Raw genomic sequence first — 15,964 nt, 5'->3', positions numbered from 1 at the left:
GTCTACAGTATATTTGTTGCCTTTGCATTTACTGCCATTACTGTTTTGTTTTATTGTAAACACGATCTTCTGTAGCCCAGGCTGGCCTCAAACTCTCTATGTAGTGAGGGTGACCTTGACTTCACATGAATTCTCTGGATCAAGGATTATAGTTCTCTGGACTTCCGGGTTTACAAGCATGCAACTCCACATGTGGTTTGTGTCCTTCTGGAGTTGAACCCAGGACTTCTTGCATAGAAGGAAAACACTTTACAGAGCTACATCTTTTACCCCACTGCTTTTCTTATTAATCCTCCTCCTGATTAATTTCTCTCCAAGTTGAGTATATAGTCTTCTTGTTATTGTTCCCTAAAAGAATAGTGTGGATTATACAGGAAACGTCCATACTGACAGTGGGCCACATGAGTAAGTGAACTCAAGGCCCTGTCATTCTTTTTTATATTCCTACTGGTTAGCCTGAGGGTGTGTGTTTAAATTTTTTTTTTTTTTTTGGTTCAGTGTTGAGTGCTAAAGCCAGATCCGTGAGTGATAGCCGAGCAGACACGTACATGAGCTGTATTCTGAATCCTCTGACCGTTTTATGTGGGGATATAGTGTATCAGAGACAGGTTTCCTTCCCCTAGCTGTCCTAGGTTAGATGTCACTGAATGCCACCATGCGGCTGGCTGAGTTCTGCTGGGGCTTCTGTCTTCCAGGTATAGGAGGGATCACTAGCATGCCACCGCTTACAGCTGTCGCGCCCGTGCCCATGGGCTCCATCCCAGTTGTTGGAATGTCTCCACCCTTAGTGTCTTCGGTCCCTCCAGCAGCAGTGCCTCCCCTGGCTAATGGGGCTTCTCCCGTCATCCAGCCTCTGCCTGCGTTTGCTCATCCAGGTGCGTGCCTGCTTTGCGCGTGTTGGATGTGTGCCGCTGTCTACTTACAGCAAGATGGTATTTATTACTATTCATACAGAGGAAGGGGTGGTTAATCTCCATTTGATTTTTCCTTTCCTCTCAGCATATGACATGGAACATGCTAAGACTGAAAGGAAGGAAAGTAGACGCCATTGTGGAACTTGAGTTCCTCTCTGGACAAAAAGAAACCCAGAGGTGAAAGCCAAGAGCTTAATCGCCTTCCAAAGGCTCGACAGAGATGGGCAGTGTTTGAACACTCTGTATTTCTGTGTATCAGTTACTTCTGATCTTTAACGTCCATGAATTGCTAATACACCAGCACATCATCTGTGAATAGAATCCCACAGTGAGGAAACTCGAGCAGTGTAGAATGAGCAGGGCAGAGTGGGAAAGAGAGGCAATCAAGTGGCCAAACAGTGTTAAACGCTTGCTTAATTGAAGGAAAGGACGTAGTTATTTTGGATCCTGGGTTAGCTAATTCATTTTGAGACTTTATTCAAAGTCTTATAATTATAGCATCAACTGTAAATATAGATGGCCTTGGCCTAACAAATCATAAGGAATTCATAGCAGTATGGCATTCCTTTCAAAAAGCTATGAGGATATATCTGAGTAAACTCAGTGGTATCGGCAGCATAGGTCTTAGCGTTACATTTGTGGTGCTCTTACTGCACCTGAGCAGCCTGCACTTAGGTATGAGTGTGGTCCAGTGAGAGGAGGCATCTAAGGAGCCTCTGTCTGCCCGTTGCAAGTCCTTCGTGTAAGACTTCATGTAAGGCCCCACGTGATAGCAGCCAACATAATTCTCACAACTGTTCCAGTGGTGTGAGCGAACTCACACGCTCTGTCTTGTTTTCTTCTGTGCTGTGGCAAGGTTGAGGGTGGAGGCTACGGCTAGGGTCTCCTCAGGTCAGATGGGAATCAAGAACAGATCTGCCCCTCCCTAGCATCATGCCTTATCTGGCCAAGATTGGGGAACTTGTGACTTCTTGGCTGCTACATCTAGAACTCATATTTTAGCTCCTGTGATGCTAAGAAAATGCCATCTTACTGGGAACGGTACCTACAAAATGTGATGATAAATGTTCGGTAAAGAGTAAGAATTTACGGATGTCAGCCTCATGCTCAGACAGGAATTCTCAGCAGAGCAAATAAGCCTAGGAGTGTGTTTTGGCAAGAAACAGAGTGTGGGGGAGCAGCCTTGACTCCATTCAAGAAACAGAGTGTGGGGGAGCAACCGTGACTCCATTCAAGAAACAGTGTGGGGGAGTTGCTGTGACTCTGCTGGGCTAAGAGGAAGGTGGCCACTGCTTCAGAGTTATGACTCGGTGTTTAGATGTTTTAAATAAGGGACATTTTCTTTTATAATTAAAATTATTCAATGTTTTATTTTTATAGCAGCCACATTGCCAAAGAGTTCTTCCTTCAGCAGATCTGGTCCAGGGTCACAATTAAACACTAAATTACAGAAGGCACAATCATTCGATGTAGCCAGGTAAGACTGCTTGTTTTTTTTTGTTTGTTTTTAAATGTATTAATGTTTTTATATGAGTACACTGTGGCTGTCTTCAGACACACCAGAAGATAACATCAAATTCCTTTATAGATGGTTGTGAGCTAGCATGTTGTTGCTGGGAATTGAACTCAGGACCTCTGTAAGAGCAGTCAGTGCTCTTAACCGCTGAGCCATCTCTCCAGCAAGACTGCTTGTTTTTAATGAGGTTACTTAAAGCATTATTTGATTCCCTTTAAATGAATTTTGTCTATCTTAATTTCTTAAAGATTTATTTTAAGGTTTTACCTGCTTGTACCTACATGTATACATGTATGTATGCGTGCCACTTTCCTGATGCCCATGGAGGTCAGTAGAGGGTGTTGGATGCTCTGGAACTGAATGTACAGATGGTTATGAACCACCGTGTGGGCACTGGAAATCAAACCCGAGTCCTGCAAGAGCAGCAAGTGCTCTAAACCACTGCGCCATCTGTCTAGCACCCGTCCTTTATTTTTACCTCGTTTAATTTTGTAGAATGCTAATAATACCTTTTAAAATTCTACATAGTTATTATAATTCATCATTTATATCCTGCGAAGATGACAAATGAAGACCATGCCATTTTCCCAATACTTTTACAAACAGAAATCCTGAGTCCTGGCTGGGTGTACTGCTGAGGCAGAACGAGCGTGCCCCATGTGAGGAGCCGTGTTCAGCAGCTACACCAAAAAAGACAAGGGAGGGAAGAAGGGAGGGCGGGTGGGCGGGGTAGCTAGCTACAACAGCCTCTGGGGAGCTAGGAAAGCCAATTAATGAGCTTGTATTAATCATTTAAAAGCTTATGAATTTTTTATATGAGATTTGAGCCAAAGTTGGTCTTGCTTTTAATACTGTCATAATCTCATAGTCTGTCTGCCCTAGGGGTAAAATAGTAGTAAACAGATTTTGATGAAATGGGTTATTCAGATTCGTGTTCCTGATCACATATGTAGCTCAGGTTTGAGAGTCTCTACAATCTCATTTCTCATATGCGACTAACCACAGTTTCATATTACCTAAAGTATGTTTCTTTTACTCCTTAACTGTTTTCCAGGGCTGGGATTTAAGCTTATATTCATGTTAAAATTCATCCATATCTTAAACTGGACTTTCATGTGTTCTTAACTTTTCTCACATGTTTTGAATTCTGCCTAAAATTGTTTTACAGTGCTAGGATGACTAACATTGATGGTTAGCGAAAGTGAAGGCTTTTTTTTTTTTTTTTTTCCCAAGACAGGGTTTCTCTGTGTAGCCCTGGCTGTCTGTCCTGGAACTCACTCTGTAGACCAGGCTGGCCTTGAACTCAGAAATCCGGCCTGCCTCTGCCTTCCAAGTGCTGGGATTAAAAGCGTGCGCCACCAGGGCCTGGTGAAGAAAGTGAAGGCTTTTAGATAGTCAAATTTTCTACATGGGTATTGATCCTTTCAGTCATGACGTTGTGCTGGTTTCATGATGGAGCTGCCTGACTTTAGGTAATGTGCTCCTGGAGCTTTCAGTCTGCTTGTGCTCTGAGAAGTGAGGTAGAAAGCTGTTGCTGATAACACTCTGGAGGAGGTCTCTGTGCAGCGCCCTTATCTTTGCAGTGCAGGGGCAAGATAGTTAGCTGTTAGTAAACAGGCAGGGCCTGGCATCAGCCAGGCCTCAGTGAGGCACAATGAGAGAAGTGTGGCAGAAGTATGTACAGCCGCGTCCAGCGTGGTAAGTGTTTTCCTTATGAACTTACAGGAAGTTGGGAAGGCAAATCTGTTGACTCTCAGGGGCTTTACATAGTGCGTGTAACTACACGGACACCACAGGTGTTAACCAGTGATAACTAAATCTTGATTCAGCGTGTGACATGATTCTCTAAGCATGGAAGGAGATTACATGTGGAGCCTTCCTTATCACCTGCCTTTCACATGGAGTGCCCCCTTCCTGTCTCCACTTTGTTGTAGTTATTTGACTAGACATGAGAGCCTTACAAACTGCCTGTGCCGGTCTGATACTTGTGTGGTCTGTGGCGTCTGCAGAAGGGGCTGCCAAGAGGAGCTCACTGCTAGCAGGGTTCGCTCGGGTCAGTGTTGTGGCACTTGGCAAGGGGACATCAGCGTCAGATTACACTCAGGAAAGCAGAGCTCCGTGGTTGCTCCGATGGTTGGCCAGGACCCTGGACACAGCCTGGCTACTACCTGGGAGCCTTCTGTTTTCTGGGAATTTAACCCTCCCAGCAGCAAACATTAGGGACAGTAAGGCGGCATAGCGGGCAAAAGTGTTTGCCTCTAAATCTGAGGACCTGGGTTCAATTCCCAGGACCCATGGGGTAAACAGAGAGAACCAACTCCTGCAGATTGTCTTCTGGCCTCTACACATGGGTCATGTCATATGCACATTCTCTCTCTCTCTCTCTCTCTCTCTCTCTCTCTCTCTCTGTCTCCCCTAAAAACAAAGAAGAAATGAGTATATTTTGATAATTTATTGTAGAGAAAGGTAAGTATTTTGAAGTGTACTTTTTAAAAGACAGTTGGCAGCATTGCTTTTTAACTAAAGGAGAAATTCTTGAATGCTTAGGAAAACCTGGGCAGTATATAATGCCTCAGTTCTGGGAATATTATCCATATGTAACTGGAATCTTTGAAGTATAATAATATGTAGAATAGGAGATGGCCACCTGATTTGTTGTTTTTCTTTATATCTGGGTAAAAAAACTTTAGCTAGTTTTTTAAAGATGTCCTCTGTGTGTGTGTGTGTGTGTGTGTGTGTGTGTGTGTGTGTGTGTGTTTGCCCTATGAGTGCAGATGCTCTCAGAAGTCAGGAGAAGGTGCTGGGTCACAGGGAACTGTGGGCTGTGTGTGTGACACGGGTGCTGACAGTTGAACCTATGTTCTCAGGAAGCAATCACCCTTAACTGCTAAACCGTCTCTCTAGTCCCTAACTTAGCTCTTTTGAAAGAAGTCTTTACTGATTTGTAGAAGCACTGTGAATGGCAGGACTGCCCTCGGCAGGGCCCCCGGGTTGACCCCAAGCCCACCAGGAGGGAAAAGCAAACCCTGCTGATTCAGCAGCCAGGCTTGAGCCCAGGCGAGCAAGCCTTCTCACAGTGCACCACCCTCTCCTTCCTCTCTCCCCACAGCGCCCCTCCAGCAGCAGAATGGGCTGTGCCTCAGTCATCAAGACTGAAATACAGGCAGTTGTTCAACAGCCACGACAAAACCATGAGTGGACACCTAACAGGTATTTACAAACAAAAACTTAGTCATTGCTTCAATAGATACTGTTAGTCATTGCTTCAATAGATACTGAGTCAAGAAAGAGTATTTTCCTGATGTCTATTTCCTTATTTCTAGGTAGGGTTTGTTGTCTCTGCTCTGTTTTGTTTTCAAGTACTGGTAACTCTATCCATATTACCTTATCCCCTCTGCTTCTGGTTTGCACCTGTTGGTAAACTAGAACACAGGGCTGGAACCCTCTTGCACAGGCGGGTGGGGCAGCAGCAGAGAAGGGGCTGTGAGTGGGGCATCCCGAGCCTCTTGTGTGTGCCTCTGCTGAAGAGGCTGCTCCCTCTCTCCATCAGCCATGGAGGCTGGATAGAGGCAGGGTGATGGTGTGGGAGGGAGGGACGTGTGGGAGGGAGGGACGTGTGGGAGGGAGGGACCTGTGGGAGGGAGGGACCTGTGGGAGGGAGGGACGCTGCTGTCCTGACTGTGCTGCTTATCTCTCTGGATATCATTTGTCTATGAAAACCTAAGAATTAATTTCCAGGATCCTGGTCAGTTTTCGAAAGCATTTTGATTCTGTTACCTTATAATATCAAAATAATATTAGATTATTTTAGAATTAGATAGAAAGTTCTTAGGATAAATAATATCCTAATAATATCTAAAACATATTACTCTTGTCTGTCAAAAGAGTAGAGAAGTGTTTAAGATACCTTCCTGAGTATTTATTGTGAGTACTTAAAACTACCAAATTGAATGTTATATAAAAAAGTGTAATCTTTAATGAAGGCGAATAGAGACCTGTTGTGAGCCGTCCAGTCCCGACAAGTGGACAGGGAAGGAAAGTGATCTGACTGGGCGAGCCAGGATGCAGAGAACACAGAACAGTTTCTAAGATTTGAGTCCTGTCTACTCCGCTAGCATTTTATTCAGATCATGGTCAACTCTGGCATGATGCCAGTCAGAAAGGTGTTTAGGTTTGTGTGAGCGAGAAATTACTATCTTTACACAGCTAAGTTTTCCCCAGTGGCAAAGGCACCTAGTGGCAGAGGGCGCAGCGCATGGACAAATGGCTTGAGTAGCCTGTGTGGGTTCATCTGTTACACAGAACATTTTAAGTTGTGGTTCTTTATACATTGCTTTGCTATTGGTTATGAACATAATTTTTACTTCCAGATGAGAGAAAATGACTTGTTTTTAAAAAATGACTGGATGCAGCCTTCAGGCTGCTCTACTCTGGAAACCTGTCTCCATGAGATGAGTACTTAAGATGAACACATTCACCTAAAGGGCCAAATAGACAGTGCTAATCAGTTCTCTACATACCACACTTTCCTAGAAGTAGCAGCGCTCAGGGTTTTTAGGTAGCATAAGCACACACATGCACATGCATGTGCGTGTGCCTTTGCAGGCACTGAAAAAGTATTTGTTAATGCCATTTTGACACCATGCACCATACACATTCAATATTTTTTGAGAACATTATTGGTATTTTTTTGCTTTGGGTTGTTTGTTTGTTTGTTTGTTTTTTGTTTGTTTGGTTTTGGGTTTTTTTGTTTTTTGTTTTTTGTTTTTTTTGGTTTTTTTAATGTTTTTGTTGCGGTTTTTTTTTGTTTTTTTTTGTTTGTTTGTTTGTTTGTTTTGGTTTTGGTTTTTTTGTTTTTTTCAAGACAGGGTTTCTCTGCATAGCACTGGCTGTCTTGGAACTCACTCTGTAGACCAGGCTGGTCTTGAACTCAGAAATCTGCCTGCCTCTGCCTCCCAGAGTTCTGGGATTACAGGTGTGCACCACCACCGCCCAGCCATTATTGGTATTAATTAGTTGGTATTAGTGTTCCATTGTGAATTGGCTGAGTATTCTTTCATGTTGGGGTGTATTTTTATGAGTGATAAAGGTATTACCAATATTCTGTAGATATGGCCTAGACACTTGAATATAAATCCTTTAAAAACCTAAGGCAAAAAATAAGATTTGAAGTATTCTAATTTGTTCTAGCAAGCATTTAATGTATAAATTTTATCTACAAGTCAGATACTGTCAGTCATTAGTATGTTTGAAAATGAAAACACATACTTATAGCTTCTAATTTGGTTCAGCAGTTTTACCCCTGCAGTTGTAATGGTTTTGTGTTCTGAACACCAGGCCAGTGACTTAAAGGACTATATATATATTAGCCACGGCTAATGCGCTTGCTTCCCATCGTGTGTTCTGAATGGATCCCATCAGTGTCCTGCTCTGTCTTCACAGACGTCTTGGTGTCTTCAAGTTCCAGCTCGTAGAGTGTGTTGGGATGCCAGCTGGCCCATCTGTAGAGTGACCCTCACTTCCCCGAGCATTTCCTGGGGACTTAGCTGACACAGCTGGGTAGACACACACTCATTTCCTCTCACATAATCTGATGTATATGTTTATCCCGTGCTTTCAAAAAGCAAGCTCTGCAGCTCTTTGTCTGGTGTTGAGGTCATGCAAGCTTCTCTCCATCCATGTGACATCTACTGGTGTCATTCTTGTTCAGACTAGGTTTAGGCGGCCATGTTGATGAGCCTCTCAAACACATACACATGCAATGTTATAGGAACTGAGCAGGTTATAGTTATCTAGGAGCCCATTACATATATACGTAAGATAAACATACACACACACATATGTAACAATTAGGGAGGAAAAGTAAAGGACAAATGATGTATCAATATTGGAATAGCACAAAGAATACTTAGGAATAAATTGATTAAAAGCAACACACAAAAGAGAGAGCACACATATGCGCATGTGCTGCTACAGAGAAGTTGTCCCAGATCAAGGCTCAGTTCTGCAGTTTGTTAAAATCCTATCTTAGCTGTTGGATCTATTTTGATGCTTGTAACAAGGATTCCAGTTTTAGAGATAGTTGTGATCTGCCAGGGCAGGGAGCAACAAACTTTTCCCTGAGGAGAAAGGTGGTCCTTGCTGTAGGCTCCTCAGTCACACGCCCTCAAATAAGGAGCATGGATGTGTATTGCTGGCTGCTCGGTAACTGCAATCCTCACATCTCTGACCCTGCATCCCCGACCCATGCAGCGGGTTCTCGTCCTGAGATGAGTGGGCACAAAGGAGCTTCCGTACAGTCTTTATAACTGCATGAGCAACCTTGACACCTGTGCACCACCATCTGCCAGCCAGTTGTTGATTAAAATGTCTTTTTTTTTTTTTTTTTTTTTTTTGGATTTGGTTTTTTTGAGACAGGGTTTCTCTGTGTAGCCCTGGCTGTCCTGGAACTCACTCTGTAGACCAGGCTGGCCTCGAACTCAGAAATCCGCCTGCCTCTGCCTCCCTGAGTGCTGGGATTACAGGCATGTGCCACCACCGCCCGGCTAAAATTGTCTTTCATTTCAGTGGTAAGCTAACTTGTCTCACTAATATCAGGCAAAGACTGGAATGCAAGTGTCCTGGCACCTGGGTAGGGAGAGTCAGTTCCCCCACAGTGGCTGTGCACTGTGTCTGAAGTTAGTGCACGCTAGCTCTGAGTGGAGAGAGAAGTGTAGCAGGTGAAGGCTGCCCCTCAGACTTTGTTGTTTTCATGGTGCAAGCGATCTGAGGCGTGCAGGAGGTGGTCAGCAGCCTTCTTCATGTCACTATCTGTAATAGCCTCAGATGCCCTGCATCAGTCATAAAAATTATTTACTGCTTAAATACCCCAACACTCCCGAATATAGCAGACTGCTTACCACTCCTAAGAACGGCCATCTATAAGCTGCCTGAGTGTCACTGAAGTCCAGCCCCACAATGAGTGTACAGCAGTGAGGGCTCTGTTCACAGCCTCGTGCCTTACTGCGCAGGGGTAGCCTGGCCTGATTCTCCCTAGGAAGGGAAGGGGCACGCCTGAGGTACATTCCAGGTGAATTCTCTTTGACGGTCAACTTAGAAAATGAGTTCTAAGAAAATATTTACATTGTGTGTTGCATGTGTACATTAATGTGCACTTCTGCCAATATGTTATATGCATATAACAGGTAAAAATATTTCCAGTAATAGAAATGGTAGCCATCACCTGCTGCAGGCCTGTGAGTGAGGCGCTGTCCTCCCTCTCCCCAGCCCAGGCCCTCAGCCTCCTGGCCTGCAGCATCACTGGTTAGTATCACTGGTTAGTATGCTTTCTTCACTTGGGGACCTTGCAGCCTCTGCCCCTGGCTGTGCAGGAACACATCTGCCTGTGTTTCACAGTAAGGTGACATTTGGAAACTAATGGACATCTGAAATGTATCCGTGGGAAAGGAATCTTCCCATGGGTGTTCCTGGGACCACACCTTTGAGACACTGCTACATTATGACTGTTCGCCTTTCCCTGACACTGGCCTAGCACTCAGAATCTGTTGTTACAGTTTTTAATCTTAGAGCTAAAGCTGTTCTGTGCCAGGAATGAAGATGCTTATTATCTTAACAACAAAAAACTATTATTCTGAAAGGAAAGTTGAAATTTTAGTAACTTTTGTATCACCTTTAGCTACTCACATCTGAATGCACATGTATGTGCATGATATGGTCTGTATTATATAGCGGTGCCCTTGGAGGACCTGATAAGGCCTCTTCCTCTAAGAGTCTCTTACTCTTCCCTTAATTTGTGTGATGACAGCCTTGATGAAATCAACTGGTGGTATCTGAGGCAGAAGATAGTCAATCTATAGGTATTAAGTCTCCATTTATAAATAAAAGCCCGGCACAGAAAAAGAAATAATCTGTTTGAAGCTCTAGTCAGGTTTTTGGAGACAGGGTTTCTCTGTAACTGCCTCAGTTTTCATAGAACCCATTTTGTAGACCAGGCTGTCCTGGAACTCACAGAGATCCTCCTGCCTCTGCATCCCACCTGCTGGGACTGAAGGTGCGCACCGGCACCCCCAGCTGAAGCTCTGGTCTCGTGCACTCACTTCTCACTGGTCACTGGTCAGCTGAATGACTGTGCCATGCTTTCTTTCCTCCCTTCTGCTGGCTTCTTTCCGAAGCTCCCGGGTAATTTTTACAGTGCGCATGCAGTGTTGTGGCTGCTGAGACTGTGGGGACCTGTGTGCAGCCTCTGGGCTCCCTTGGGGAATGTTTGATGACTCACCTCTGTGTCCTTTCTTGTTTCTGGTTAGGTCCCCAGGCAAGAACTATCCTCATGCAATCAAGTTTACCCCAGGCCCAGCTGGCTTCAATATGGTAAGGAAGTCCAAGTTCCTTGGTTCGTATAAAGCAGAACTTACTTAGGGTGGATTTTCTCATGGGATTTGAAATTCAAATCCTTATTTAGAGAGGATGGAATATGCTTAGTTTTTAGTGAGCCGTGATAATCTCTCTTCAGTGACAGGAATAATAACACAACAAGCCCTAAGAAATTAAGTATAGCCTGACAGTTTTTTCTTTTATTAACTTATTTTCATTGTATATGCTTTGCCTGCATGTATGTCTGTGAGAGGATGTCAGACCTTGGAGTTACAGACAGTGTGAGTTGCCATGTCAGTGCTCGTAACTGCTGATGGTCTTTCCAGCCCCTGGCTAGCAATTCTTAACCCAAGGCCAGATTCCTTTTTCCTAATGACTTGAGACCAAACTTCTATGTTGTTTTACCTATAAATACTTAAGTTTTTTTCTTTAACTATAACCATTATGTCAGGAGTTCACCTAAATATTTAAGTAATCATTTATGTAAAATTAGTAAGCCAATCTTCAAATCCTTTTTATAGTTTTATTTGTTCAAAGGAGTGAAACAATCCAATACAATATTTAATCGATATATTTACATTTCTTTTCATGATTATTTTATGTTTGTGTGTGTGTGTGTGTCTACATATATGTCTGTGTACCTAGTACATACCTAGTGCCCTTGGAGATCAGAAGAGTGTGGTGAGAATTTTTTCTCCTTTAAAAAAACCAAAATATTATGGGAATACGTTTGTCTTAGTTAGGGTTTTACAGCTATGAACACACACCATGACCAAGGCAACTATTATAAGGACAACATTTAATTAGGTCTGGTTTACAGTTTCAAAGTTCCAATCCATTATTATCAAGGTATGAGTATGGCAGTGTCCAGGCAGGCATAGTAAAGGAAGAGCTAAGAGTTCTACATCTTTATCCACTAGAAGACTGGTTCTCATGTGGTTATGAGGAGAGTCTTAAAGTCCCCACCCACAATGGCACATTTTCTCCAACAAGGCCACATCTCCTAATAGTGCCACTATTTAAACCACCACAATGTTTTTCTTTTAATCCCAGGTGTGGGACATGGGCTGCTTCAGATTGTCCACAGCAGCTGACCATGATTTGCCTCATGCTCTGGCAGGGGTGTGGTTTTGCCAGCTGCAGGTACTTTCTGCCCTTGTGTGACATTTGGAATTCTGAGGACTTTTCAGAGGGTTTATAAATGCTAGGGCCCTGAAAGGGGTGGTGGGTTATTGCTTGCAGGTTGTTAAGTAGTCATACAGAAAGAAGAAACAACAAGAAGAAATTAGATATCCTGATGGCAAAGATCAAACTTGTCCCAAGAAACTTGCTGCTCCTAATCAGCAGGACATAGTCTAAAGACAGCATCCTCCGACCCCTGGCTTAATTCAGGGATCTCTTCCCTTTCCTCTCTTTTCCCTCTTATCTAGTGTTAGGGGGTTGAAAACGTAGGAAAAAAGGTGGAAAAAGCTGGAAAAAATACAAACCCACAAAGTAGCAAAGACAGCTACAGAGGAGGGTAGCAGATCCCCTGGATCTGCGGTCAGAGGTGACTGTGAGCCCCACTCCGTTCTGCTGGGAACCAATCCTGGGTCCTCTGAGAGAGCAGTTAGTGCTCATAACCGCTGGGCCGCCTCTTCTGCTCATTAATTGATATATTTTAAAAATGCCCTTTAATCCCTGCATTACCCTTTCTTGTTCTCTACTTGTTCCCTCAATCTTCCCAAAACAAAGGAGGTAATTTACTGAATAGTTTCCTAAGGGCTTGACTTTGTTGTATTCCTCTGGTGGTGTTTAAGTTGTTTCTATGTTTCCTGTAAAATGAAAATTCGATCTTGAGTGAGGCTTTGCAGTTTTGGCACTGTGACACTTGGGGACAATAATTCTTTATTTTGGGCTGCCCTGTGCATTGTACAATCTCTGGCTTCCATTCGCTGGATCATCTGTACTGATAGCCAACCCAAAATGTCTCCAGACATTAGGAAGCGCCTCTTGAGGCGCTGCATCACCTTGGGCATAAACCACAGATCAGAACTGATGAGCGTTTACTTTGCTTTTTGCTATGTGGGATAAGTGATGTAGAACATGTACTTCCTGTGCAATGAACACAAAGTCCCTGCAAGTGCATAATAACTTCTAGTGGGCCTTGAGGAGTGTGGCCCAGCTAGGTGAGTTTCCTTACATTGAAATGCTAACCAAAATTAGATACTTTTTTTTTTAAGGAATAAGAACGATTTCTTGTGAAGCATGCCTCTGTTAGTTGTGTGTTGCTGGCTGCCTGGAAAATAGGCCTGGTGTCTACTGCTCACATGACAGGCCTTGGCACAAGGCGCAGGGAGATAGGGCCTCCCTACAAGGCCCTGAGCTCATTGCTTCCCTCTCTTCCCTTCTGTATGGTAGAGAGTCTGCCTTCTCCTTAGAACAGACCAACTACTGAGTGAGTGTTCCCCACCTGTGGCACATCCAGACTCTTGAGGTCTGGTTTGACCAGCACCCAGGACCCCTGAGACAGGTCTCAGATGTAGCATTTGTGCAGCTGATTGAAAGTTCCTTAGGGTGCAGCTGTCCTTTGTTCCACTTTTCATTGATGATTTACCTCTTAAGACATTCGAGTCATCAGTACTAGAATGTTATTTTCCTTCTTCACACTAAAAAATGACTTCACTTCTGGTGGCTCCTAGCCAATTTATAGGGAAGAATGAGGGGTTTAAATCCATTTACTCTGGTTTACCTTAGTGTAGCTTGTGTTGTTGACCTTCTCGTGATTGTGATTGAAACATCAGCTGTTTACTGCCTTGGCTACTTAGGCAAGTTCATCTTTAAGCCTGATGGTGACTGGATTGCTACAGTGAGGGGGGAGAACTCCAGAGGGGACAGGAGTCTAGAAAGATCAACCCCTAGATAAGTGAATGGCTCCTGGGTGGAATCTGACCGCTCCCATTTTTGTAGATGTTTTATTGTAAGCACAGACATGCCTGTTCATTTATATATCCATCGCTTCTCGTCGAATTAAATTTGATATGATAGAGCTGCTGTATCTTGTAGACCATGAAATAGTTTGCTGTGCTATCCTTTATTTTGTCAGCCCTTTGTCTAGCAATTAGGATTTTAACACTACAAGAACCTGAGTATAATATGGTTTAAATGTGCTTGCAAGGATCTAGAAAGAGGATTGTTAAAATTACAGTTAGCATTTGTCGAATGCTGCAGACGGTCCAACTGGATGGATGATCTTTTTTGTCCTTCCAGTAGTCTGAAACTACACTGGTTCTATAAACTGCCACACTGAAGGATTCTTTTGGCTCAGGATCAGAGTAAGGAAATAGAACTTGCAACTCGCTGGTGAATAGTAAGACCTGTGCATTTTCGTGAACTGGATTGCATGGATTTTCTGTTTAATTAGGAATCTTTCTGACATTGATCAAGATGGAAAACTCACTGCAGAAGAATTTATCCTAGCTATGCACCTAATTGATGTTGCCATGTCTGGTCAACCACTGCCGCCTGTCCTGCCTCCAGAATACATCCCTCCTTCCTTTAGGTAAGTAACATTTTATTCTTGAAAGAATTTTGCATGGATTACAAACTTGGCTGTTTCCTTTGCTGGCCTGAAGATCAATTCTTCATGAATTGAAGGATTTATCTAAGTTTCCTGTTGAGCTCTGGTCCACAGTACTCCCTACAGCATAGCAATCAAGGACAAGACCAAGGCTGTTCATGTTTGTGCCCTCCTGTTACCAAAGCTCACGACAGTGATGGAGAACCTGAGTGAGCAGACATGTAGGAAATCAGACATCACACCTGCAAATCACACTCCTTCAAAAAGTAACAAAATGCTGGTAGTGTAGAAATTATAATCAGGAAAATAATTCTTAAAAATATCCTGGAATAAACAGACTCATCAGATGTCAAGAGCGCCCTCACGATATAGTCAGGAGAAGCCTGCAGGACTGTCACCCCTACCAACATGGTAGTGTATGAACCCACCATCCCAGAATGTTCCATTTACCTGGTAAGAGACAACTTAAGACCTGAGTTTATATGAGGAGTCCTCAAGATTTTACATGAGGCTTGGGCACAGCCTCTGTTCAATGAAGAGCCATGGCACCATCAATATTTGCCTCGTGTGGCACCGGGAGGAAAGTGGACCTCCACCGGCAGGGAGCGGCAGGCAGCAAACCTTCCCAGCCTCGGGAACATAGGACGCCGTTTAAAAGAATGAGAGATTCGCTGAGACAGGCTCTGTAGCCCTGGCTCTCCCAGAACCCACTGTGTGGACCAAACTGGCCTTGAATTCTTAGGACTCTCCCTTCCTTGACCTGAGTGCTGGGACTAAAGTCTGAACCACCACACCCAGCTGAGGGAAGGTTTTAAGGGTTGACAAGGCTAAGGGATAAGTGTGACACTTATTCACAAAAGAGTTGATTTGTTTTCAGAATGATAAGTATGTGTTGTGCTTTATGAGGGACTAAAATAGTGTTTCTGAAGGGAAGGCTCTGGCCCCAGTTAGCTGCGCCGGTGCCCTCCTTGGGGAAGCTGAGCACTACTTCAGCACTGATTGGTTACATAGCCCTCACGGTTGTTCTGACTCATGTGGCCGCTCTAAATTGTTCATTGGTTTCGGGGAGCATGATGCTTTGCAGAGTGCTTGAGGATCAGATCAAACCCAGGATCCTAGCATGTGCCTCCGCTGAGCTGCAGCTCTACGGTGACAGTTTGAGTAAGCTTGCCCATTTAAAAAACCTTGTAAGAAGAGAAAAACCAAATCTGCTTTCTGTCACTGCATCTGTGAAGCCTGCTCAGTGGTGTGCTGTATGTGATGCTCTTCCTGTCGTCCTGCAGAAGAGTTCGCTCTGGCAGCGGGATGTCCGTCATAAGCTCTTCTTCCGTGGATCAGAGGCTACCTGAGGAGCCGTCGTCCGAGGATGAGCAGCCCATAGAGAAGAAGCTGCCGGGTGAGTGGCCCACAGATGCTGGGCGGCCGGCAGGACTGGAGCCGGGCGGGCACTGGGCACAGGCGGGCGCACTTAGTTTCTGCCGTTGCTGCAGCCGCCCAGATGCAGGCACAGTCGCTTTTGAAATTGCTGATGGGAATGCTGTGATGCACCTTTTTCCATCCTTGAGGTGGGATCTGATTGCCTCCTGTGAAACAAAACTTTTATAG

At 44.1% G+C, this 15,964-nt stretch overlaps 1 protein-coding gene across 12 annotated transcripts in view; it reads left to right on the top strand.

Annotated features, from left to right (window-relative positions):
• Itsn1 (intersectin 1) overlaps positions 1 to 15,964 on the top strand; it is a 178,681-nt gene that overhangs the window by 67,747 nt on the left and 94,970 nt on the right. For 9 of the 12 annotated variants that reach the window (XM_052158677.1, XM_052158676.1, XM_052158682.1 and 6 more), the window contains exons 6-11: positions 696 to 875; positions 2,295 to 2,391; positions 5,540 to 5,640; positions 10,734 to 10,797; positions 14,204 to 14,341; positions 15,643 to 15,755. In XM_052158677.1, the coding sequence (XP_052014637.1) occupies positions 696 to 875; positions 2,295 to 2,391; positions 5,540 to 5,640; positions 10,734 to 10,797; positions 14,204 to 14,341; positions 15,643 to 15,755 (693 nt within the window). Of the gene's footprint in view, positions 1 to 695; positions 876 to 2,294; positions 2,392 to 4,023; positions 4,129 to 4,379; positions 4,484 to 5,539; positions 5,641 to 10,733; positions 10,798 to 11,877; positions 11,944 to 14,203; positions 14,342 to 15,642; positions 15,756 to 15,964 lie in introns of those variants that run through there. The other 3 variants (XM_052158679.1, XM_052158680.1, XM_052158681.1) reach the window with 3 other exon arrangements.

The sequence above is a fragment of the Apodemus sylvaticus genome, chromosome 15 (assembly GCF_947179515.1).
Source record: "Apodemus sylvaticus chromosome 15, mApoSyl1.1, whole genome shotgun sequence".
NCBI classification, from domain to species: Eukaryota; Metazoa; Chordata; class Mammalia; order Rodentia; family Muridae; genus Apodemus; species Apodemus sylvaticus.
This window is presented reverse-complemented; position numbering and strand designations above follow the sequence as displayed.